Source organism: Anabas testudineus, chromosome 18, assembly GCF_900324465.2.
Source record: "Anabas testudineus chromosome 18, fAnaTes1.2, whole genome shotgun sequence".
NCBI lineage: Eukaryota > Metazoa > Chordata > Actinopteri > Anabantiformes > Anabantidae > Anabas > Anabas testudineus.
Window position 1 is genome coordinate 10,459,819 of NC_046627.1, and position 24,318 is coordinate 10,484,136.

The window sequence follows — 24,318 nt, forward strand, 5'->3', positions numbered from 1 at the left end:
TATGTATATTTTTATTTCCACTTTTGCCATCTCTGGAAATTGAATATAAAAACATCAAATAAATAAAGTATTAGAGCACAATATATTTCAATAAGTTTTCTTCTAGAATTAACTTTTATTTTTGTCTTTTTCAGCACATGATATTTTATCAGCAATAAAGAAGATTTCCAATAAATGAGACTCCGATGAAGAAACTCAAGCCCAGTAAGTATGTTTACTGATGCTGTCAAACTATAATTTTATTGAAATCTAAACGTCCTCATTCCAAAAATGACTTATGTAAATTTCAATTTCCACTAATTTCCAATTTCTGGAAACATATATAGTAGATAGTAGATAGTAGATTTTCAGATGTAAATTTCCTTCTAGCATTGATTTTCATTTTTGTCTTTTAAAGTCCTTAAAATTTTAACAGCAAAAAAGAAGACTTTCAATAAACAAGAGACTCAGCTGCAGAAACGAGAACCCAGTGAGTATCTTTACTAATGCTGCCAAAATGTAATTGTATTATAGTATAAATGTTTTTTTTTTTTATAAATGCCCATTTCCACTATAGCCAATAGTAGAACATATATAAGAGCAGTAGGACTTGCAAATTTTGATTACTAAATGCAAGTTAAGCTTTGAAATTAACTTTCATCTTTGTCTTTTACAGTGCTTGAAAATTTGTCATCAATAAAGAAAATTTAAAAAGAGACTCAAGTTAAGAAACTTGAATCCTGTAAGTATTTTAAATAATGCTGCCAAAACATTATTTTATTGTAATATAAATGTCATATTGACCAAAAGCTGATATATAAATTCTTAATTGTACTATAAACATCTTTAAAGATGGAACATACATATAAAATATATAAGTATTTGTGAAAGTATGTTTCCTTCTAATTTTAACTTTTTTGAACGATTTTTGAATTCTTCAGTGTCTGACGTTTTATCAGCAACAATGAACATTTTCAATTACCAAAGTACTCAGGTGCACAAAGAAGAAGCCAGTAAGTATCTTTCCTACTGCTGCCAAAATGTGTAATTTATTTTTTTGTAATCTCAATTTCATCTTTTCAAAAATGTTTAATGTATATTTCAATTTTTTACTTTGACCATCACTGCAAATCGAACATAATATGTAAAATGTAAATAAAAACATAAAAGCAGTGAACTAAAAGAGGCAAGGAATCTATCAATAGTTTTTTTTTTTTATATATATAAGTTTCCTTCTAATATTAACTTTCTTTTTTTTCTTTTTCAGTAACTCAAGATGAGATACAGGCAAAGAAACAAGATCCCAGTAAGTATTGTTAAAAATGCCAACAAAATGTAATGTTATTGTTATATGAAGGACACGCTTTCTGCCTAATATTAACTTTAACTTTTGATTTCTTCAGTGTCTGACGTTTCATCATCAACAATGGAGATTTCCAATGTCCAAGATAATCAGGTGCACAAAGAAGAACTCAGTAAGTATCTATAACCCTACTACCAAAGTGTAATTTTATTGTAATATAAATGTCATCTTTGTTCAAATGTTTTACTTAAATTACCATGTTCTACTATAACCAACTCTGGATGTTGAACCTAAAAACGTAAAATGAGTCACTGTAGGAGCAGAATGTTTTAGAATTGTTGATTCTAAAATATAAGTTTCCTTCTAATATTAACTTTCATTTTTGTTTCTTTTTCAGTAACTAAAGATGAGATACAGGCAAAGAAACAAGATCCCAGTAAGTATTGTTAAAAATGCTAACAAAATGTAATGTTATTGTTACATGAAGAACACGCTTTCTGCCTAATATTAACTTTCATTTTTGTTTCTTTTTCAGGAGGTGAAGATGAGATACAGGTGCAGAAACAAGATCCCAGTAAGTATTGTTAAAAATGCTAACAAAATGTAATGTTATTGTTATATGAAGGACTCGCTTTCTGCCTAATATTAACTTTCATTTTTGTTTCTTTTTCAGGAGGTGAAGATGAGATACAGGCAAAGAAAGAAGATCCCAGTAAGTATTGTTAAAAATGCTAACAAAATCTAATGATATTGTTATATGAAGAACATTCTTTCTGCCTAATATTAACTTTAACTTTTGATTTCTTCAGTGTCTGACGATTCATCATCAACAATGGAGATTTCCAATGTCCAAGATAATCAGGTGCACAAAGAAGAACTCAGTAAGTATCTCTAACCCTACTACCAAAGTGTTATTTTATTGTAATATAAATGTCATCTTTGTTCAAATGTTTTACTTAAATTACCATGTTCTACTATAACCAACTCTGGATGTTGAACCTAAAAACATAAAATGAGTCACTGTAGGAGCAGTATGTTTTAGAATTGTTGATTTTAAAATATAACTTATCATTCTAATATTAACTTTCATTTTTGTTTCTTTTTCAGGAGGTGAAGATGAGATACAGGTGCAGAAACAAGATCCCAGTAAGTATTGTTAAAAATGCTAACAAAATGTAATGTTATTGTTATATGAAGGACACGCTTTCTGCCTAATATTAACTTTAACTTTTGATTTCTTCAGTGTCTGACGATTCATCATCAACAATGGAGATTTCCAATGTCCAAGATAATCAGGTGCACAAAGAAGAACTCAGTAAGTATCTATAACCCTACTACCAAAGTGTAATGTTATTGTAATATAAATGTCATCTTTGTTCAAATGTTTTACTTTAATTACCATGTTCTACTATAACCAACTCTGGATGTTGAAACTAAAAACATAAAATGAGTCACTGTAGGAGCAGTATGTTTTAGAATTGTTGATTTTAAAATATAAGTTTTCATTCTAATATTAACTTTCATTTTTGTTTCTTTTTCAGGAGGTGAAGATGAGATACAGGCGCAGAAAGAAGATCCCAGTAAGTATTGTTAAAAATGCTAACAAAATGTAATGTTATTGTTATATGAAGGACTCGCTTTCTGCCTAATATTAACTTTAACTTTTGATTTCTTCAGTGTCTGACGTTTCATCATCAACAATGGAGATTTCCAATGTCCAAGATAATCAGGTGCACAAAGAAGAACCCAGTAAGTATCTATAACCCTACTACCAAAGTGTTATGTTATTGTTATATAAATGTCATCTTTGTTCAAATGTTTTACTTAAATTACCATTTTCTACTATAACCAACTCTGGATGTTGAACCTAAAAACATAAAATGAGTCACTGTAGGAGCAGTATGTCTTAGAATTGTTGATTTTAAAATATAAGTTTTCATTCTAATATTAACTTTCATTTTTGTTTCTTTTTCAGTAACTAAAGATGGGATACAGGCAAAGAAACAAGATCCCAGTAAGTATTGTTAAAAATGCTAACAAAATGTAATGTTATTGTTATATGAAGGACACGCTTTCTGCCTAATATTAACTTTAACTTTTGATTTCTTCAGTGTCTGACGTTTCATCATCAACAATGGAGATTTCCAATGTCCAAGATAATCAGGTGCACAAAGAAGAACCCAGTAAGTATCTATAACCCTACTACCAAAGTGTTATTTTATTGTAATATAAATGTCATCTTTGTTCAAATGTTTTACTTAAATTACCATTTTCTACTATAACCAACTCTGGATGTTGAACCTAAAAACATAAAATGAGTCACTGTAGGAGCAGTATGTCTTAGAATTGCTGATTTTAAAATATAAGTTTTCATTCTAATATTAACTTTCATTTTTGTTTCTTTTTCAGGAGGTGAAGATGAGATACAAGTGCAGAAACAAGATCCCAGTAAGTATTGTTAAAAATGCTAACAAAATGTAATGTTATTGTTATATGAAGGACTCGCTTTCTGCCAAATATTAACTTTCATTTTTGTTTCTTTTTCAGGAGGTGAAGATGAGATACAGGTGCAGAAACAAGATCCCAGTAAGTATTGTTAAAAATGCTAACAAAATGTAATGATATTGTTACATGAAGGACTCGCTTTCTGCCTAATATTAACTTTCATTTTTGTTTCTTTTTCAGGAGGTGAAGATGAGATACAGGCAAAGAAACAAGATCCCAGTAAGTATTGTTAAAAATGCTAACAAAATGTAATGATATTGTTACATGAAGAACACGCTTTCTGCCTAATATTAACTTTAACTTTTGATTTCTTCAGTGTCTGACGATTCATCATCAACAATGGAGATTTCCAATGTCCAAGATAATCAGGTGCACAAAGAAGAACCCAGTAAGTATCTATAACCCTACTACCAAAGTGTTATTTTATTGTAATATAAATGTCAACTTTGTTCAAATGTTTTACTTAAATTACCATGTTCTACTATAACCAACTCTGGATGTTGAACCTAAAAACATAAAATGAGTCACTGTAGGAGCAGTATGTCTTAGAATTGTTGATTTTAAAAAATAAGTTTTCATTCTAATATTAACTTTCATTTTTGTTTCTTTTTCAGGAGGTGAAGATGAGATACAGGTGCAGAAACAAGATCCCAGTAAGTATTGTTAAAAATGCTAACAAAATGTAATGTTATTGTTATATGAAGGACTCGCTTTCTGCCTAATATTAACTTTCATTTTTGTTTCTTTTTCAGGAGGTGAAGATGAGATACAGGCAAAGAAAGAAGATCCCAGTAAGTATTGTTAAAAATGCTAACAAAATGTAATGTTATTGTTATATGAAGAACACGCTTTCTGCCTAATATTAACTTTAACTTTTGATTTCTTCAGTGTCTGACGTTTCATCATCAACAATGGAGATTTCCAATGTCCAAGATAATCAGGTGCACAAAGAAGAACCCAGTAAGTGTCTCTAACCCTTCTACCAAAGTGTTATTTTATTGTAATATAAATGTCATCTTTGTTCAAATGTTTTACTTAAATTACCATTTTCTACTATAACCAACTCTGGATGTTGAACCTAAAAACATAAAATGAGTCACTGTAGGAGCAGTATGTCTTAGAATTGCTGATTTTAAAATATAAGTTTTCATTCTAATATTAACTTTCATTTTTGTTTCTTTTTCAGGAGGTGAAGATGAGATACAGGCAAAGAAACAAGATCCCAGTAAGTATTGTTAAAAATGCTAACAAAATGTAATGATATTGTTATATGAAGAACTCGCTTTCTGCCTAATATTAACTTTAACTTTTGATTTCTTCAGTGTCTGACGATTCATCATCAACAATGGAGATTTCCAATGTCCAAGATAATCAGGTGCACAAAGAAGAACCCAGTAAGTATCTATAACCCTACTACCAAAGTGTTATTTTATTGTAATATAAATGTCATCTTTGTTCAAATGTTTTACTTAAATTACCATGTTCTACTATAACCAACTCTGGATTTTGAACCTAAAACATAAAATAGTCCTGTAGAGCAGTATGTTTTAGAATTGTGGATCGAAAATATAATTTCCTTCTAAAGAGTAACTTCATTTTTGTTTCTTTTTCAGTACTAAAGATGAGATACAGGCAAAGAAACAAGATCCCAGTAATATTGTTAAAATGCTAACAAAATGTAATGTTTTGTTTACATGAAGAACACCTTTCCTGCGCCTAATATTAACTTCATTTTTGTTCGTTTTCAAGGCAGTGAAGAGAGATACAGGTGCAGAAACAAGATCCCAGTAGTTTGTTAAAAATGCGACAAAATGTAATGTGTATTGTTATATGAAGGACTCCGCTATTCTCTGCCTAATATTAACTTTCATTTTTGTTTCTTTTTCAGAGGGTGAAGATGAGATCAGGCCAATAAACAAGATCCCAGTAGTAATTGTTAAAAATGCTAACAAAATTAATGATATTGTTACATGAAAAGACACGCTTTCTGCCTAATATTAACTTAACTTTTGATTTCTTCAGTGTCTGACGATTCATCATCAACAATGGAGATTTCCAATGTCCAAGATAATCAGGTGCACAAAGAAGAACCCAGTAAGTATCTCTAACCCTACTACCAAAGTGTTATTTTATTGTAATATAAATGTCATCTTTGTTCAAATGTTTTACTTAAATTACCATTTTCTACTATAACCAACTCTGGATGTTGAACCTAAAAACATAAAATGAGTCACTGTAGGAGCAGTATGTCTTAGAATTGTTGATTTTAAAATATAAGTTTTCATTCTAATATTAACTTTCATTTTTGTTTCTTTTTCAGGAGGTGAAGATGAGATACAGGTGCAGAAACAAGATCCCAGTAAGTATTGTTAAAAATGCTAACAAAATGTAATGTTATTGTTATATGAAGGACTCGCTTTCTGCCAAATATTAACTTTCATTTTTGTTTCTTTTTCAGGAGGTGAAGATGAGATACAGGCAAAGAAAGAAGATCCCAGTAAGTATTGTTAAAAATGCTAACAAAATGTAATGATATTGTTATATGAAGGACACGCTTTCTGCCTAATATTAACTTTAACTTTTGATTTCTTCAGTGTCTGACGTTTCATCATCAACAATGGAGATTTCCAATGTCCAAGATAATCAGGTGCACAAAGAAGAACCCAGTAAGTATCTATAACCCTACTACCAAAGTGTTATTTTATTGTAATATAAATGTCATCTTTGTTCAAATGTTTTACTTAAATTACCATTTTCTACTATAACCAACTCTGGATGTTGAACCTAAAAACATAAAATGAGTCACTGTAGGAGCAGTATGTCTTAGAATTGCTGATTTTAAAATATAAGTTTTCATTCTAATATTAACTTTCATTTTTGTTTCTTTTTCAGGAGGTGAAGATGAGATACAGGCAAAGAAACAAGATCCCAGTAAGTATTGTTAAAAATGCTAACAAAATGTAATGTTATTGTTATATGAAGGACTCGCTTTCTGCCTAATATTAACTTTAACTTTTGATTTCTTCAGTGTCTGACGTTTCATCATCAACAATGAAGATTTCCAATGTCCAAGATAATCAGGTGCACAAAGAAGAACCCAGTAAGTGTCTCTAACCCTTCTACCAAAGTGTTATTTTATTGTAATATAAATGTCATCTTTGTTCAAATGTTTTACTTAAATTACCATTTTCTACTATAACCAACTCTGGATGTTGAACCTAAAAACGTAAAATGAGTCACTGTAGGAGCAATATGTTTTAGAATTGTTGATTCTAAAATATAAGTTTCCTTCTAATATTAACTTTCATTTTTGTTTCTTTTTCAGGAGGTGAAGATGAGATACAGGTAAAGAAACAAGATCCCAGTAAGTATTGTTAAAAATGCTAACAAAATGTAATGATATTGTTACATGAAGGACTCGCTTTCTGCCTAGTATTAACTTTCATTTTTGTTTCTTTTTCAGGAGGTGAAGATGAGATACAGGTGCAGAAACAAGATCCCAGTAAGTATTGTTAAAAATGCTAACAAAATGTAATGATATTGTTACATGAAGAACATGCTTTCTGCCTAATATTAACTTTAACTTTTGATTTCTTCAGTGTCTGACGATTCATCATCAACAATGGAGATTTCCAATGTCCAAGATAATCAGGTGCACAAAGAAGAACCCAGTAAGTATCTATAACCCTACTACCAAAGTGTAATTTTATTGTAATATAAATGTCATCTTTGTTCAAATGTTTTACTTAAATTACCATTTTCTACTATAACCAACTCTGGATGTTGAACCTAAAAACATAAAATGAGTCACTGTAGGAGCAGTATGTTTTAGAATTGTTGATTCTAAAATATAAGTTTCCTTCTAATATTAACTTTAATTTTTGTTTCTTTTTCAGTAACTCAAGATGAGATACAGGCGCAGAAACAAGATCCCAGTAAGTATTGTTAAAAATGCTAACAAAATGTAATGTTATTGTTACATGAAGAACACGCTTTCTGCCTAATATTAACTTTCATTTTTGTTTCTTTTTCAGGAGGTGAAGATGAGATACAGGTGCAGAAACAAGATCCCAGTAAGTATTATTAAAAATGCTAACAAAATGTAATGTTATTGTTATATGAAGAACATGCTTTCTGCCTAATATTAACTTTAACTTTTGATTTCTTCAGTGTCTGACGATTCATCATCAACAATGGAGATTTCCAATGTCCAAGATAATCAGGTGCACAAAGAAGAACCCAGTAAGTATCTATAACCCTACTACCAAAGTGTTATTTTATTGTAATATAAATGTCATCTTTGTTCAAATGTTTTACTTAAATTACCATGTTCTGCTATAACCAACTCTGGATGTTGAACCTAAAAACATAAAATGAGTCACTATAGGAGCAGTATGTTTTAGAATTGTTGATTCTAAAATATAAGTTTTCATTCTAATATTAACTTTCATTTTTGTTTCTTTTTCAGGAGGTGAAGATGAGATACAGGTGCAGAAACAAGATCCCAGTAAGTATTGTTAAAAATGCTAACAAAATGTAATGTTATTGTTATATGAAGGACTCGCTTTCTGCCAAATATTAACTTTCATTTTTGTTTCTTTTTCAGGAGGTGAAGATGAGATACAGGCAAAGAAAGAAGATCCCAGTAAGTATTGTTAAAAATGCTAACAAAATGTAATGATATTGTTATATGAAGGACACGCTTTCTGCCTAATATTAACTTTAACTTTTGATTTCTTCAGTGTCTGACGTTTCATCATCAACAATGGAGATTTCCAATGTCCAAGATAATCAGGTGCACAAAGAAGAACCCAGTAAGTATCTATAACCCTACTACCAAAGTGTTATTTTATTGTAATATAAATGTCATCTTTGTTCAAATGTTTTACTTAAATTACCATGTTCTACTATAACCAACTCTGGATGTTGAACCTAAAAACATAAAATGAGTCACTGTAGGAGCAGTATGTTTTAGAATTGTTGATTCTAAAATATAAGTTTCCTTCTAATATTAACTTTAATTTTTGTTTCTTTTTCAGTAACTCAAGATGAGATAGAGGCGCAGAAACAAGATCCCAGTAAGTATTGTTAAAAATGCTAACAAAATGTAATGTTATTGTTATATGAAGGACTCGCTTTCTGCCTAATATTAACTTTCATTTTTGTTTCTTTTTCAGGAGGTGAAGATGAGATACAGGTGCAAGAAAGAAGATCCCAGTAAGTATTGTTAAAATGCTAACAAAATGTAATGATATTGTTATATGAAGAACACGCTTTCTGCCTACTATTAACTTTAACTTTTGATTTCTTCAGTGTCTGACGTTTCATCATCAACAATGGAGATTTCCAATGTCCAAGATAATCAGGTGCACAAAGAAGAACTCAGTAAGTATCTATAACCCTACTACCAAAGTGTTATTTTATTGTAATATAAATGTCATCTTTGTTCAAATGTTTTACTTAAATTACCATGTTCTACTATAACCAACTCTGGATGTTGATCCTAAAAACATAAAATGAGTCACTGTAGGAGCAGTATGTCTTAGAATTGTTGATTCTGAAATATAAATTTTCATTCTAATATCAACTTTCATTTTTGTTTCTTTTTCAGTAACTCAAGATGAGATACAGGCGCAGAAACAAGATCCCAGTAAGTATTGTTAAAAATGCTAACAAAATGTAATGATATTGTTATATGAAGGACACGCTTTCTGCCTAATATTAACTTTAACTTTTGATTTCTTCAGTGTCTGACGATTCATCATCAACAATGGAGATTTCCAATGTCCAAGATAATCAGGTGCACAAAGAAGAACCCAGTAAGTATCTATAACCCTACTACCAAAGTGTTATTTTATTGTAATATAAATGTCATCTTTGTTCAAATGTTTTACTTAAATTACCATGTTCTACTATAACCAACTCTGGATGTTGAACCTAAAAACATAAAATGAGTCACTGTAGGAGCAGTATGTTTTAGAATTGTTGATTCTAAAATACTAAGTTTCCTTCTAATATTAACTTTAATTTTTGTTTCTTTTTCAGTAACTAAAGATGGGATACAGGCGCAGAAACAAGATCCCAGTAAGTATTGTTAAAAATGCTAACAAAATGTAATGTTATTGTTATATGAAAGACACGCTTTCTGCCTAATATTAACTTTCATTTTTGTTTCTTTTTCAGGAGGTGAAGATGAGATACAGGTGCAGAAACAAGATCCCAGTAAGTATTGTTAAAAATGCTAACAAAATGTAATGATATTGTTACATGAAGGACTCGCTTTCTGCCTAATATTAACTTTCATTTTTGTTTCTTTTTCAGGAGGTGAAGATGAGATACAGGCAAAGAAACAAGATCCCAGTAAGTATTGTTAAAAATGCTAACAAAATGTAATGATATTGTTACATGAAGAACACGCTTTCTGCCTAATATTAACTTTAACTTTTGATTTCTTCAGTGTCTGACGATTCATCATCAACAATGGAGATTTCCAATGTCCAAGATAATCAGGTGCACAAAGAAGAACCCAGTAAGTATCTATAACCCTACTACCAAAGTGTTATTTTATTGTAATATAAATGTCAACTTTGTTCAAATGTTTTACTTAAATTACCATGTTCTACTATAACCAACTCTGGATGTTGAACCTAAAAACATAAAATGAGTCACTGTAGGAGCAGTATGTTTTAGAATTGTTGATTCTAAAATATAAATTTCCTTCTAATATCAACTTTCATTTTTGTTTCTTTTTCAGGAGGTGAAGATGAGATACAGGTGCAAAGAAACAAGATCCCAGTAAGTATTGTTAAAAATGCTAACAAAATGTAATGTTATTGTTATATGAAGGACTCGCTTTCTGCCTAATATTAACTTTCATTTTTGTTTCTTTTTCAGGAGGTGAAGATGAGATACAGGCAAAGAAACAAGATCCCAGTAAGTATTGTTAAAAATGCTAACAAAATGTAATGATATTGTTACATGAAGAACACGCTTTCTGCCTAATATTAACTTTAACTTTTGATTTCTTCAGTGTCTGACGTTTCATCATCAACAATGAAGATTTCCAATGTCCAAGATAATCAGGTGCACAAAGAAGAACCCAGTAAGTGTCTCTAACCCTTCTACCAAAGTGTTATTTTATTGTAATATAAATGTCATCTTTGTTCAAATGTTTTACTTAAATTACCATGTTCTACTATAACCAACTCTGGATGTTGAACCTACAAACATAAAATGAGTCACTGTAGGAGCAGTATGTTTTAGAATTGTTGATTCTAAAATATGTTTCCTTCTAATATTAACTTTCATTTTTGTTTCTTTTTCAGGAGGTGAAGATGAGATACAGGTGCAGAAACAAGATCCCAGTAAGTATTATTAAAAATGCTAACAAAATGTAATGTTATTGTTATATGAAGAACACGCTTTCTGCCTAATATTACCTTTAACTTTTGATTTCTTCAGTGTCTGACGTTTCATCATCAACAATGGAGATTTCCAATGACCAAAGTACTCAGGTGCACAAACACGAGGCCAGTAAGTATCTTTCCCACTGCAGCTAAAATGTGATTTTATTGTAACCAAAATTTCATCTTTTCAAAAAGTTTAATGTATATTTAAATTTTTTACTATGGCCATCTCTGCAAGTGGATCATAAAATGTAAAATTTAAATAAAAACATAAAAGCAGTGAACTGAAAGAGGCAGGTAATCTATCTTTTTTTTTTTTTCAAATGTAATTTTCCTTCTAATATTAACTTTCTTTATTTTTTTCAGAAACTGAAGATGAGATACAGGCAAAGAAAGAAGATCCCAGTAAGTATTGTTAAAAATGCTAACAAAATGTAATGTTATTGTTATATGAAGGTCATGTTTTCTTTCTAATATTAACGTTGATTTTTTATTTCTTCAGTGTCTGACGTTTTATCATCAACAATGGAGATTTCCAATGACCAAGATAATCAGGTGCATAAAGAAGATCCCAGTAAGTATCTATAACCCTACTACCAAAGTGTTATTTCATTGTAATATAAATGTCATCTATGTTCAGATGTTTTACGTAAATTACCATGTTCTACTATAACCAACTCTGGAAGTGGAACATAAAAATATAAAATGTGTGATTTTAAGAGCAGTCATTTTTAAAATAGTACAATCTTAAATGTTAATTTCCTTCTACAATTTATTTCATTTTTTATCTTTTTCAGTGCTTAAGGTTTTAGCCAAAATAAAGGAGATTTCCATTAAACAAGATAGTCAGCTGCAGAAACTTGAATCCAGTGAGTATCATACTAATGTTTCCCAAAATGTAATTTTGTAATTAGTTTTGCTAAAATGTTCTATTAAAATGTCCTCTTACCACTATAGCCATCTCTGGAAAATATATGAGTGTAAGTGAAAGTCTTTTAATTGGGGATTTTTTAATGTAAGTTTATGTCTACAGTAACCTTTCGATTTTGTCTTTTTCAGTTACTAAGATTTTGCCAGCAACAAGAAAGATTTCCAAGAAACGTAAGAATCAGCTGAAGAAACTAGAATCAAGTAAGTATCATTTTTAATACAATTTTATTGTGATAGAAAATCTTCTTCTTCTCTTTCGGCTTTTCCCATCAGGGGTCGCCACAGCGAATCATCCTTTTCCACCTCACTCTATCATCAACATCTTCTACCCTAACACTAGCCAACCTCATGTCCTCTGTTAAGACATCCATATATCTCCTCTTTGGTCGTCCTCTTGTCCTCCTGCCTGGCAGCTCCATCTCCAACATCCTTCTACCAATATACTCACTATCCCTCCTCTGAACATGTCCGAACCATCTCAGTCTGGCCTCTCTGACTTTGTCGCTAACACAGGCAACGTGAGCCGTCCCTCTGATGTACTCGTTCCTTATTCTGTCTAACCTGGTCACTCCTAAGGAGAACCTCAACATCTTCATCTCTGCTACCTCCATCTCAGCCTCTTGTCTCTTTCTCACTGCTACCGTCTCTAACCCATAGAGCAGAGCTGGTCTCACCACTGTCTTGTACACCTTTCCTTTGAGTCTTGCTGACACTCTTCTGTCACACAACACTCCTGACACTTTCCTCCACCCGCTCCAACCTGCCTGCACTCGCCTCTTCACCTCTTTTCCACACTCTCCATCACACTGAACTGTTGACCCCAAGTACTTAAACTCCTGTACCTTCTTCACCTCAGCCCCCTGTAACCTAATGCTTCTACCTGGATCCCTCTCGTTCAGACACATGTATTCTGTCTTACTACGACTGACCTTCATGCCTCTTGTTTCCAGAGCAAACCTCCACCTCTCCAGCTGTTCCTCTACCTGCTCTCTACTCTCACTGCAAATTACAATGTCATCCGCAAACATTATTGTCCAGGGAGATTCCTGTCTGACCTCATCTGTCAGCCTGTCCATCAACATAGCAAACAAGAAGGGACTCAAAGCTGATCCTTGGTGTAGTCCCACCTCCACCTTGAACTCCTCTGTCTGACCTACAGCACATCTCACCACCGTCATACTTCTCTCATACATGTCCTGAACTAGTCTGACGTACTTCTCTGCCACTCCCGACGACCTCATACAGTACCACAGCTCCTCCCTCGGCACCCTGTCATACGCCTTCTCTAAATCTACAAAGACACAATGCAGCTCCTTCTGACCATCTCTGTACTTTTCCATTAACATTCTCAAAGCAAAAATGGCATCAGTGGTGCTCTTACGGGGCATGAAACCATACTGCTGCTCACAAATCTCCACCTTCTTCCTACGCCTGGCTTCCACTACTCTTTCCCACAGCTTCATTGTTTGGCTCATCAACTTTATTCCTCTGTAGTTGCTGCAGTTCTGCGTGTCACCCTTGTTCTTAAAGATCGGAACCAGAACACTTCTCCTCCATTCCTCAGGCATCTTCTCACTCTCTAGAATCCTATTGAACAAACTGGTTAGAAACTCCACTGCTGTCTCTCCTAAGCACTTCCACACCTCCACAGGTACGTCATCAGGACCAACAGCCTTTCCACTCTTCATCCTTTTCAGAGCCTTCCTAACCTCATCCTTTCCAATCTCTTCTATTTCCTGCTCCACAACATCAACATCTTCCTCTCTTCTTTCCCTGTCATTTTCCTCGTTCATCAGCTCCTCAAAATACTCCTTCCATCTTTTCTGCACACTCTCCTGGGTTGTTAGCACCTTTCCATATGAAAGTCTTGTGAATGATTCGCATGGTTATTTTGGCAATTTTTACGCCGGATGCCCTTACTGACGCAACCCTCTCTATTTATCCGGGCTTGGGACCGGCACAGAAGTCACTGGCTTGCAACCCCTATGGCTAGATTATATTGTGATAGAAAAACAACCTTTGTAAAAATGTTTTATATAAATTTAAATTTCTGCTAAAGCTATCTACCATAAATTATTTGGCTATAGCAGCAGTAAATTTGTCAATAGTTGGTCTTTCATTAAAAGTGTCCCTCTACAAATTACTTTTATCTTTTTCTATTTTAGTGTTTTAGATATTTTTATTATTACAGTGGCAAGAAAAAGTATGTGAACTCTTTGGCATAACGTGGAGCTTTGCATGAAGTGGTCAAAAAATGTCCTCTGATCTTCTTCAACTCACAACAATACAAAAACACAGTCTGCTGAAAATAATAGTACACAAACATTATGTTTTTCATGTTTTTATTTAACATAACATGTAAACATTCACAGTGCAAGGTGTGAACCCCTAGCCTAATGACTTCTCCAAGAGCTAATTGGAGCCAGGAGTGAGGCAACCTTGAATCCAATCAGTGAGATTATATTGGATGTGTTGCTGAAAGCTGTTCTGCCCTTTAAAAACACACACCAGTTTTGGGTTTACTGTTGCAGCACCTTTTGATAGTCTCCCCAGGTGTGGTCGTCCTGTAAAGATGACTGCAAGAGTACAGTGCTGAATGAGGTAAAGAAGAATCCTTCAGCTAAAGACTTACAGAATAGCACATGCTAGCATTTTTGTTGACACACCTACAATAAGGAAAACATCAAACAAGTATGGAGTACATGGGAGGACACCACGGAGAAAGCCATTGCTGTCCAAAAAAAATATTGCAGGACGTTTGAATTTTGCAAAGGAGCATCTGGATGTTCCACAGCACTACTGGCAAAATATTCTGTGGACAGATGAAACCAAAATTAAGTTGTTTGGAAAAAACACACAACAGAAAAAAAGGCACAGCACACCAACATCAAAACCTCATCCCCACTGTAAAACATGGCAGAGGGAGCATCATGGTTTGGGGCTGCTTTGCTGCCTCAGGGCCTGGACAGATTGTTGTCATTGATGGAAAAATGAATTCCAGAGTTTATCAAGACATTTTGCACGAAAACGTAAGACCATCTGTCCCCAACTGAAGCTCCACAGAGGGTAGGTGATTCAACAGAACAATGATCCAAAGCATGCAAGTAATTCAACAAAAGAATAGCTTCAACAGAACAAAATACGCATTCTGAAGTGGCCCAGTCAGAGTCCTGACCTCAACCCGATTGAAATGCTGTGGCATTACCTCAAGAGAGCCATTCACACCAGACATCGCAAGAATATTGCTATATACAGTTTTATGAAGAGGAGTGGTCCAAAATTACTCCAGATCGTTGTGCAGGACTCATCTGCAACTACAGGAAATGCACATTTTATGACCAATTCATGCAAAACTCAAAAAAATGGTATTCATTAATTTGAATTACCTTTTTTAAAAAAGATCTGGTAGAAGAATATGAGGATGTAAAATACATGTTTGATAAATAAGTCTTTCAACAGTTGATTTTTAAATGCGAGTTTCCTTCTGCGATTAACTTTAATATTTTTTTAATTTCAGTGCCTGAGATTTTATCAGCAATAAATGAGAGATCGATTAAGTTGAGTTTGAATACAAATGAGACTCAGCTGCAGAAACTTGAACCTAGTAAGTATCTTCAATAATGCTGCAAAAATGTTTTATTGTAATGTAAATGTAAATTTTGCTCAAATTAGTTACATTTCCATTTTCATTATAGCTTTCTCTGCAAAATATATGGCTACAACAGAATTAAATCTTTCAAAAGTTGTTTTTTTAAATGTAAGTTTCATTCTACAATTATTTTTTTACTTTTCAGTACCTCCGATTTTATCAGCTATAAAGGACATTTCAAATAAACAAGAGATTCAGGTGCAGAAACTGGAAACTAGTGAGTATCTTTAATAATGCTGCCAAAATGTAATTATAAAGTTATTTAGACGTCATCTCTGCTAAAACGTTTTATATAAATTTCCATTTCCACTCTAGCCAATTGTGGAAAATAAGTGACCATAAGAGGCAGAAAATCTTTTATTAGTGGACTTTTTAAATGTGAGCTTACCTTGTTTACTTTTTTAGTGACAAAGACTTTGTCATCAACAAGAAAGATTTCCATTAAACGTAAGAATCAGCTGAAGCACCTAGAATCAGGTGAGTATCATTTACAAAGCTTCTAAAATGTTATTTTTTCGTAATATAAATGTCAACTTTGCAAAAATGTTTTACATAAATTATTGCAAATGGAACATTAAGCCCTAAAATATTTGACTATAACAGCAGTAAATCTGTCAATAGGTGCTCTTTAATTGTAGGTATCCTTCTACAAATAACTATCCTGTTCAGTGTTTGAGATCTTTTCAGTAATAAATGAGATTCAACAGCAGAAAATGTTATTCATTAATATGAATTTCAATTTAAATAATATGGAAAAATAATCTATTAATGCAGAATAAATGTTTGTTAAAGCAGTGAATATTTCAATAGTTGATTTTTTTAAATGCAAGTTTACATCTAATTTAATTTTTGTTTTTTTCAGTGCCTGAGATTTTATCAGCAATTAATGAGAATTTGATTAAAAATGAGATTCAGCTGCAGAAACTCGAACCCAGTAAGGATCTTTAATATTGATGCCAAAATGTAATTTTATGGTAACATAACTGTCATCTTTGCTGAAATCTAAATTTCCATTTTTACTATAGCCATGACTACAAAATATATTACTATAAGAGCAATAAATCTTTCAAATGTTGATCTTTTAATGTAAGTTACTTTTTACAATTACCTTACATTTTTGTCTTTTACAGTGCTTGATATTATATCACTAATAAAAGAGAATAAACAAGAGACTCAAGTGCAGAAACTTGAATTCTGTAAGTATAGCTTGTGACACTTCCAAAATGTAATTTTATTGTAATTTACTAATCGTAATTAAATTATTTGCTAAAATATTTTCATAAATTGACATTTACTCTATAGCCATCTCTTAAACATAGGTAAAATAAACATCCTTCATGTTCTTCTACAAATTACTTTCTTCTTTGTCTCATTCAGTGTTTGACATTTGATCAGCATTAAACTTGAGATTAAGATTCAACTGTAAAATAGTGTTTAATTTATTTAAATTTCATCAAAAATTCCTATTCTGCTAAAAGAGGCTGATTTTATAAAATATGTTTGTCAGGGAAGTCTCCTTCTAAAATGAACGTTCATTTTTGTCTCATTCAGCATCTGAGATTTCCCCAGTGAAACATGAGATTCTGATTAAAATTGAGTCTCAACAACCAGAGAAGATTGAAGAAAAACTGGACGCACTGATAACAGTTTTCACTTCAGTGGAGAAACTGAAACTGGGAAACCAGAGACAGGACTTCATGTTGCACTTGGAGGAAATAGAACAAGAAAGGGAGGAGAACAAGAAGAAGATTGAGTTGGTGGAGAGCAAAATAGCAGAGAGTGAGAAAGAAAAGGCCACTGACAACAGAGAAGGATATTTAAGAGAAAAACAAAAACTATTAAATGAACAGTGGAAACTGGAAAAGAAAAAAGAGTTCATAGAGAAACAGCAATTGGATTTAGAGAAACTGCAGCAGAAAACAGAGGAGATCATGTCAATAGTAACAGCAAAGAAATAGGAAAGTAGAGAATTATATGGAGGTGAGGAGTTTACAGCTGGAGAATGCAGAAAGTGAAACAGCTCATCTTCACAGAGACTAATCAGAAGGTTTCTGCAGATCTGTGACACGAGAGAACAGAGTTCAGATCCAGACTCAGACATGTTGGATCTGAAATTACTGTGAAACTTTTGTGATTAAACCAGAGTAGGAGCTCTGCTGTTTATTTTCAACTGAGTTGATTTTATGTAACATAATATACATAATAAAACAAAAGTTTTTGCATAGCAGTCAATCTGTTTGTTCAATATGATATGTAAGATATAACTCGTTATATCAAGTTAGACTTGGAGAAAACAACAATATTGGGCAAAAAAATGCCACTGCTGCTAATGAGACAATTTCAAATCAGTGTTAATGTTTTTCTCCTGTTCATGTAAATTAAAATGCGATTGAAGCTGATGTGCATACAAAACATACAAAAGAATGACAGGATGAAAGTTCTTTCGCTCCCAACAATTCAGTGTGAAAGACAAACTTGTAAACAGGTCAGGTTTCAACCTATAAGCTGATCTACTCACTTTGAAATCTGAGAGAAAAACTTGAACTAACTCTTTGCCAATCATAGAATGTGCAAGTACCAAAATCTGTTTCTCCTCCAGCAAAAGTTGGTGCATCTCTCAGGAAAAAACAACATGAGACTGTTTCAAGTCTTCTACACCGACACCAGGGTGAAACACTGTCTACTTTAACCTACTACACTGGCTGCTATATACACTGACACATTCACTGTCATTTTTAAATCATCAACTCTAACCAGAGGATCACAGAGCTCAGAGACTACACACCTGTCGCTCTGTGTCTACCTGGATCCTCCATTTGTTTAACTAGCACGAAGAAGCCTGTGTTTTCCTCTTGGCTGTTTCCTCATTTCAAGAGTAGACAACCCTGGTCCTAGAGAGCCACAGTCCTGCTGATTTCCAACTATATATGCCCTTTGCATGGCTGAATATCTGGATCAGGTGTGTTCAGGAAATCAGAAGCTGTAAGTGCTGAGATGTTTGGAAAACAAGCAGTCTTGCCTAACCTTGCCTAAGGTCATCATAATCTGATGTGTATTCTCTCTTCATGTTATATACCTCAAGCAGAAGCTTTGAAAATTCCTACCATGTTTTTAGTTTTCAGTGAATTTGAATAAGTTTAAATTTGATGTGAATGAAAAACAAAAAAAGTATAAATTTGGTGTATGACCAATAATGAATAAAACTATTTGTGAAGAAATTATTGTTGTATGTTGTTAACTAACAAATAACTATTCTAACTTACTAATTAATATATGAACAAGCTCGCAGTAAAGTTAGAACCACACATTACTCCTAATTAATAGAGTGAAATAAGAACATTCCCAGGCTTCTTATCAGCACTGTATCCAGGCTGAGAAAGAGTCATAGCTCTGCCAAGTCTAGTATCCCCTTAACACTTTACTTACTAAATGACTTTCTTTACTAATAAAATCATAATTATTAGAGAAAAAAATTATCAGATCCTCTCTGCAACTGGCATGCATGGACTTGTACGTATAGGCATCAGCTCTAGATTCATTTGTAAGACCTCACTCACATTTAGACTTTAGATCATGCTGAGGTCAGTTGTCGCCAATAACTCATTAAAAAGCCTCCAGTTAATCCAAAATGCTGCAGCCAGAGTTCTGACTTGGGCATAACAGAAAATAATTGAGAAGCACTGCTCTAAAGGGACTTTTTGGGGACTGTTTCCTAAAACTGGCTTAAAATAGGATTGTTGGGTTTTCCATATACATATACAATATTTCATTGTAAAGTTCCTTTTGATGACTTCTTTTGAGCTTATTGACTTGTGATTTGGCACTTTACAAATAAAACTGAATTAAATTGAACTTTTAACTGTAAAATATAGAGGACACCTCCTCCTTCCTTTGCTCATTATTTCCAGAGTAAATACAATGTCACCTAAGTTTTGTCATGTAAAGAAACCTGTTGCAACATCTGATTTTCAGCTCTTATTTATTATTATTATTATTATGTGGTTCAAAAACTCTTTATAACAGTTTGACACAACAAATAAAATATTCTTCACCACTCACACAGTAGCACATTCACACCACACGGTGATCCAGCTGGTGAAGAGGCTTTTAACGGTACAGCTGTAGAGGTTGCAGAGGGTGACACGCCAAACTTCTACAGTCTACTATGGAAGTATAGCTGCAGTTGTGCCTTCTTAACCAGCTGAGTGGTGTTGAGTGTCCATGTTCGCCTTTGTCTTTTCTGTGTTGAAGGTGAGGTTGTCGTCCTAACACCATTTTATCAGACTGACCACCTTCCTCATGTAGGCTACTTCATCCCCACCAGTGATCCGTCCTATCATTGCAGTGTTATCTGCAAAGTTCAGGTAATGTTGTCCTGTTTGAAGGCGACACAATCATGTGGGAAGAGTGTGTAGAGGAGGCTAATAACGCAAACCAGTGGTGTAGCTGCCCTTGGTATCAAAAAGAATTCACAGGAGAGTCTCTAACGGGTGCAGTGAGTTTACTTGCTGGTGTCATCCACAGAAGTTTGACCAGCAACACTTGAGCATCCTTCAAGCACCGTGAAAACTAAAAATGAACAAAGTTGCTGCTTAGTGGTCACTCACATTTAACAAAGTGCAAATAAACTCACATATATCACAGTAACACACATGTCTACACATAAATACAGAACGTAAATTCTGAATAAAGCAAGGTAATACACACAAAAAATTATTAATGTGCACTGCTGCATAAGCACGTGAAAATATTTAGTTTCCCAAAGAACAAATATTATAACCAATGTCAACATTTCGGGTTCTCTTAAACTTTTGTTCACTGATACAATGAGTCAAAATGACCTCGCTCCGCTTACCAAGGGTGCAATAATTGGAAAATGTCTTCGATCTTAGCATCGCTAGCTTGACTGACGCACACACGGCATCTGAGCTAAAAATAGCACATGCATGTAAGCGAGGTAAGAGAAGCTCAACTATGATTTGTTAAGTGTTTACACATTACCAAATAGCATTAAATAAAACAACATCATAATAAACGTTACAGTGACATCCAAACTTACATTCAACTTGAAGAAACATGAAGGCAGTGAGTCTGCCGTAAATCTCAGTGCTCGGCACACAGGGTCTGGGGTGAGTCTGCTTCAATTGACCCACGCCCACAACGAGTGAGTGACATTACCTTTGTGGTCATTTACACTCCCACCAAATCATGTTATGATACTTAAAATAAGTAAAGAAGAAACAACACAATCATAAATGATTTCTAGTCTATAATGAAGGACCACACTTATGACATAAAGGTGAGTTTCAACAGAGAGAATTTGTGATAACATGTTACATGTCTGATGTAAGTGCCTGATTGAACTGTTTGCCAATTATTAATTTTCCATGAGAAGTACTAACTTTTGGATAGGACGTTCAATAACTGATGGTTTGAGAGAATGGTCGTATTTCTTTGTCAGCCTTCTATCTCCTACTCGTACCTTGACTCGACGAACTAGACCATCAGCAGATTCTATAGTTTCAACCACTCGTCCTAACTGCCATTGGTTCCTTGGAAGTGTGTCTTCCTTGATAATGACTATGTCATCCACCTTTAGGTTACGCCTGGGTACATGCCATTTTTGCCTTGTGGACACATTCAAAAGATATTCTTTCTTCCACCTACTCCAGAACTGTTCAGTCAAATATTGTACTCTGTGCCATCTCTTTGCAGCATACATATCCTCTTTTACAAATTTTCCAGGAGGTGGTAAAGCAACCTTGGATTTCATCAAAATGAGGTGGTTTGGTGTCAGCGGCTCTGGAGAGCTGGGGTCATCGATTTCATTAACAACCAGTGGGCGACTATTAACAATGGCCATAGCCTCATAGAACAGCGTTCTGAGGGAAGCATCATCCAGTCTGCCTGAACATTGAGCAGCTGTGAGGTTTAACACACTGCGTATGGTTCGAATTTGTCTTTCCCAGATTCCACCTGCATGACTAGCTGAAGGGGCATTAAATACAAACTCACACTGCTTATCTGCTAGGAATGCCTCTAGGGTCTTGAAGTCACATTGTTTGAGTGCTTCTTTGAACTTGTTTTTGGCTCCCACAAAGTTTGTGCCCTGGTCACAGTGTAGTCAAGAAACAGCTCCTCTGAGACTGATGAAGCACCTTAAAGCGTTAATGAGAGGATCTGTGGTCATGTCTTCAAGCATTTCTATATGGACTGCTCGGGAAGACAAGCAAGTGAGGATGAGACCATACCTCTTGCACTCTTTACGGCCCTGCCTGATGATAAATGGGCCAAAGTAATCCATACTACAGTATGTGAAGGGTGCTGAGACTTCTACACGTTCTTTGGGAAGTTCTGACATACGTTGCTCCTCGGTTGAACGTCGAAGCTTTCGGCACTGTACACATTTGTGTATGTATTTAGCAATTGATTTGCTCCCACCAATAATCCAAAATCCATTTGCTCTGATTTCCATCAAGGTTTGATTACGGCCCTGGTGACAAATCTGGTTGTGGTAATGAGACAGGATCAGCCTTGTGACATGGCTGTCTTTTGGGAGAATGACAGGGTGTTTCAGCTCTAAATCAAGGGATGACGCTTTCAGTCTGCCTCCAACACGAATAAGTCCATCATCCAGAATGGGGTCAAGGCGAACAAGAGGACTTGATCTCGGAAGACAATTTCCCTTACGAAGTAGCCTTAGCTCTTGGGAGAAAGTGTCCTGCTGAACAAGCTTAATCACGACCTTGGCAGCCTCCTTACGTTCTTCCGAGATCAAGGGATGACGCTTTCAGTCTGCCTCCAACACGAATAAGTCCATCATCCAGAATGGGGTCAAGGCGAACAAGAGGACTTGATCTCGGAAGACAATTTCCCTTACGAAGTAGCCTTAGCTCTTGGGAGAAAGTGTCCTGCTGAACAAGCTTAATCACGACCTTGGCAGCCTCCTTACGTTCTTCCACAGTCACAAGTTCACTTTGGTGTTCCAGCTTGCACCCTAGTCTCTTGATTCTGGCAACCACCTTAATGAGCCTTGTCCAAGTGGAAAACCGACTCAGGCGATTCAAAACATCTCTTTGCTCGCTGACCTGTGTTGCAAAGGCTTGGACTGATTTAACTTCTGGATCGCCAACAAGCAACTCAGTTGGCGGATTAGGTGCTGGGAGAACCTCCTTTTCCCACAAAAACCTAGGCCCTGAAAGCCAGTTAGTTGAAGAGATGTCCTTTGCATGAAGACCTCTAGAGGCGTGATCAGCTGGGTTTTGTGTAGTGTCTACATAATGCCACTGACTTGGGTCTGTGTTGGCTCTTATCACTTGAACACGGTTGGCTACGAACACATGAAATCTTCGTGCTTCATTGTTGATGTATGCCAACACTACTTGGGAGTCAGTCCAGAAAAATTATCTGTCAATTTTCATTTCAAGTTCAGTCTTAAGCATAGTACTTAGTTTTGCTGAAGTGACTGCGGCAGAGAGCTCCAGCCTTGGGATACTGTCGACCTTGGTAGGTGCAACTCTTGCTTTAGCCATCACAAGGTTACAATGGACTTGGTTGTTGTTATTTTTATATCTGAGGTAGGAGCATGCACCATATCCCACGTTGCTGGCATCTGAGTAGTGGTGCAATTCCACTCTAATAATGTTACCAAAGTCTTGAGGATGGTAACATCTGGGTATGGTGACTTCCTTCAACCTCTGAAGACCATATTTCCACTCCTCCCACCGTGGAAGCAAGTTCTGAGGAAGTGGGTCATCCCATCCGTTACCTCTGCGACATAGCTCCTGCAAGATGCGTTTTCCACCCGATATGAAGGGGGCCAAAAACCCGAGTGGGTCAAAAAGAGAGGCCACGACTGACAGGATAGTACGCCGAGTTGGTGGATAATGCTTTACATCAATATTGAACCCAAATGTGTCATCTTCTATAGACCACTGTATGCCAAGTACATGTTCATTCTGTGTCATATCTGGGTTTATGCTGAGAGGTTCCGTAGTTGTGGCCCTTTCTGAAGGGGATACACAGGACAGAACATCCCTCTGGTTTGAGTTGAACTTGTGCAAACGCAGACCTGCACCTTTGCATAACTTCTGTGCTTCAATGATTAGATTCTTGGCTTCTTCAATTGATTGCACGCTCACCAGACCATCGTCTACATAGAAGTTCTTCTCAATAAAGGCTGATGCTGAAGGAAAGTTATCCTTGTGCTGTCGTGCTAGGTACTTAAGGCCAAAGTTGGCACATCCAGAGGAGGAGGCCGCGCCGAAGAGGTGGACTGCCATTCTGTACTCTTTTGGCTCTGATTGCAGCTGTCCATCTTCCCACCACAGTGTGAGAGTCTCAAGTAGTTGCGATGTTCAGGCGCAACGTAGAATTGATGAAACATCCTTTCAATGTCGCAGACTACAGCAACTGTTTCTTTTCTAAAGCGGCAAAGAACTCCTACTAAGGAGTTGATCAGATCTGGGCCTGTGAGCAGACTGTCATTTAGGGAGATACCACGGAACTTTGCTGAGCAGTCAAAAACAACTCTTACTTTGTCTGGC

At 34.8% G+C, this 24,318-nt stretch overlaps 1 protein-coding gene and 1 pseudogene across 1 annotated transcript; one reads left to right on the forward strand and one right to left on the reverse strand.

The window, feature by feature from the left end:
• The first annotated feature begins 185 nt into the window (after positions 1-185).
• LOC113168310 (uncharacterized protein YGR130C-like) lies at positions 186-20,338 on the forward strand. The gene is made up of 58 exons (XM_026369329.1): positions 186-204; positions 416-469; positions 1,247-1,285; positions 1,383-1,454; positions 1,680-1,718; positions 1,818-1,856; positions 1,956-1,994; positions 2,092-2,163; positions 2,390-2,428; positions 2,526-2,597; positions 2,824-2,862; positions 2,960-3,031; positions 3,258-3,296; positions 3,394-3,465; positions 3,692-3,730; positions 3,830-3,868; positions 3,968-4,006; positions 4,104-4,175; positions 4,402-4,440; positions 4,540-4,578; positions 4,676-4,747; positions 4,974-5,012; positions 5,110-5,181; positions 5,810-5,881; positions 6,108-6,146; positions 6,246-6,284; positions 6,382-6,453; positions 6,680-6,718; positions 6,816-6,887; positions 7,251-7,289; positions 7,387-7,458; positions 7,684-7,722; positions 7,822-7,860; positions 7,958-8,029; positions 8,256-8,294; positions 8,394-8,432; positions 8,530-8,601; positions 8,827-8,865; positions 8,965-8,967; positions 9,101-9,172; positions 9,399-9,437; positions 9,535-9,606; positions 9,833-9,871; positions 9,971-10,009; positions 10,109-10,147; positions 10,245-10,316; positions 10,542-10,544; positions 10,682-10,720; positions 10,818-10,889; positions 11,113-11,151; positions 11,249-11,320; positions 11,560-11,598; positions 11,696-11,767; positions 11,991-12,062; positions 12,253-12,324; positions 17,324-17,551; positions 20,024-20,136; positions 20,297-20,338. Exons 1-58 carry the CDS (start codon positions 186-188, stop codon positions 20,336-20,338), a joined length of 3,177 nt encoding a protein of 1,058 aa, XP_026225114.1.
• Positions 20,339-22,530: 2,192 nt separating this feature from the next.
• LOC113168311 lies at positions 22,531-24,055 on the reverse strand (annotated as a pseudogene).
• Between the last annotated feature and the right edge of the window lie 263 nt (positions 24,056-24,318).

Bases quoted from the DNA above. Each gene is read 5' to 3' on its own strand.
- LOC113168310 (XM_026369329.1), top strand. The intron at 2,863-2,959 runs GTAAGTATTGTT...TGATTTCTTCAG, and splicing joins GGCGCAGAAAGAAGATCCCA to TGTCTGACGTTTCATCATCA. The intron at 4,176-4,401 runs GTAAGTATCTAT...TTTCTTTTTCAG, and splicing joins GGTGCACAAAGAAGAACCCA to GAGGTGAAGATGAGATACAG.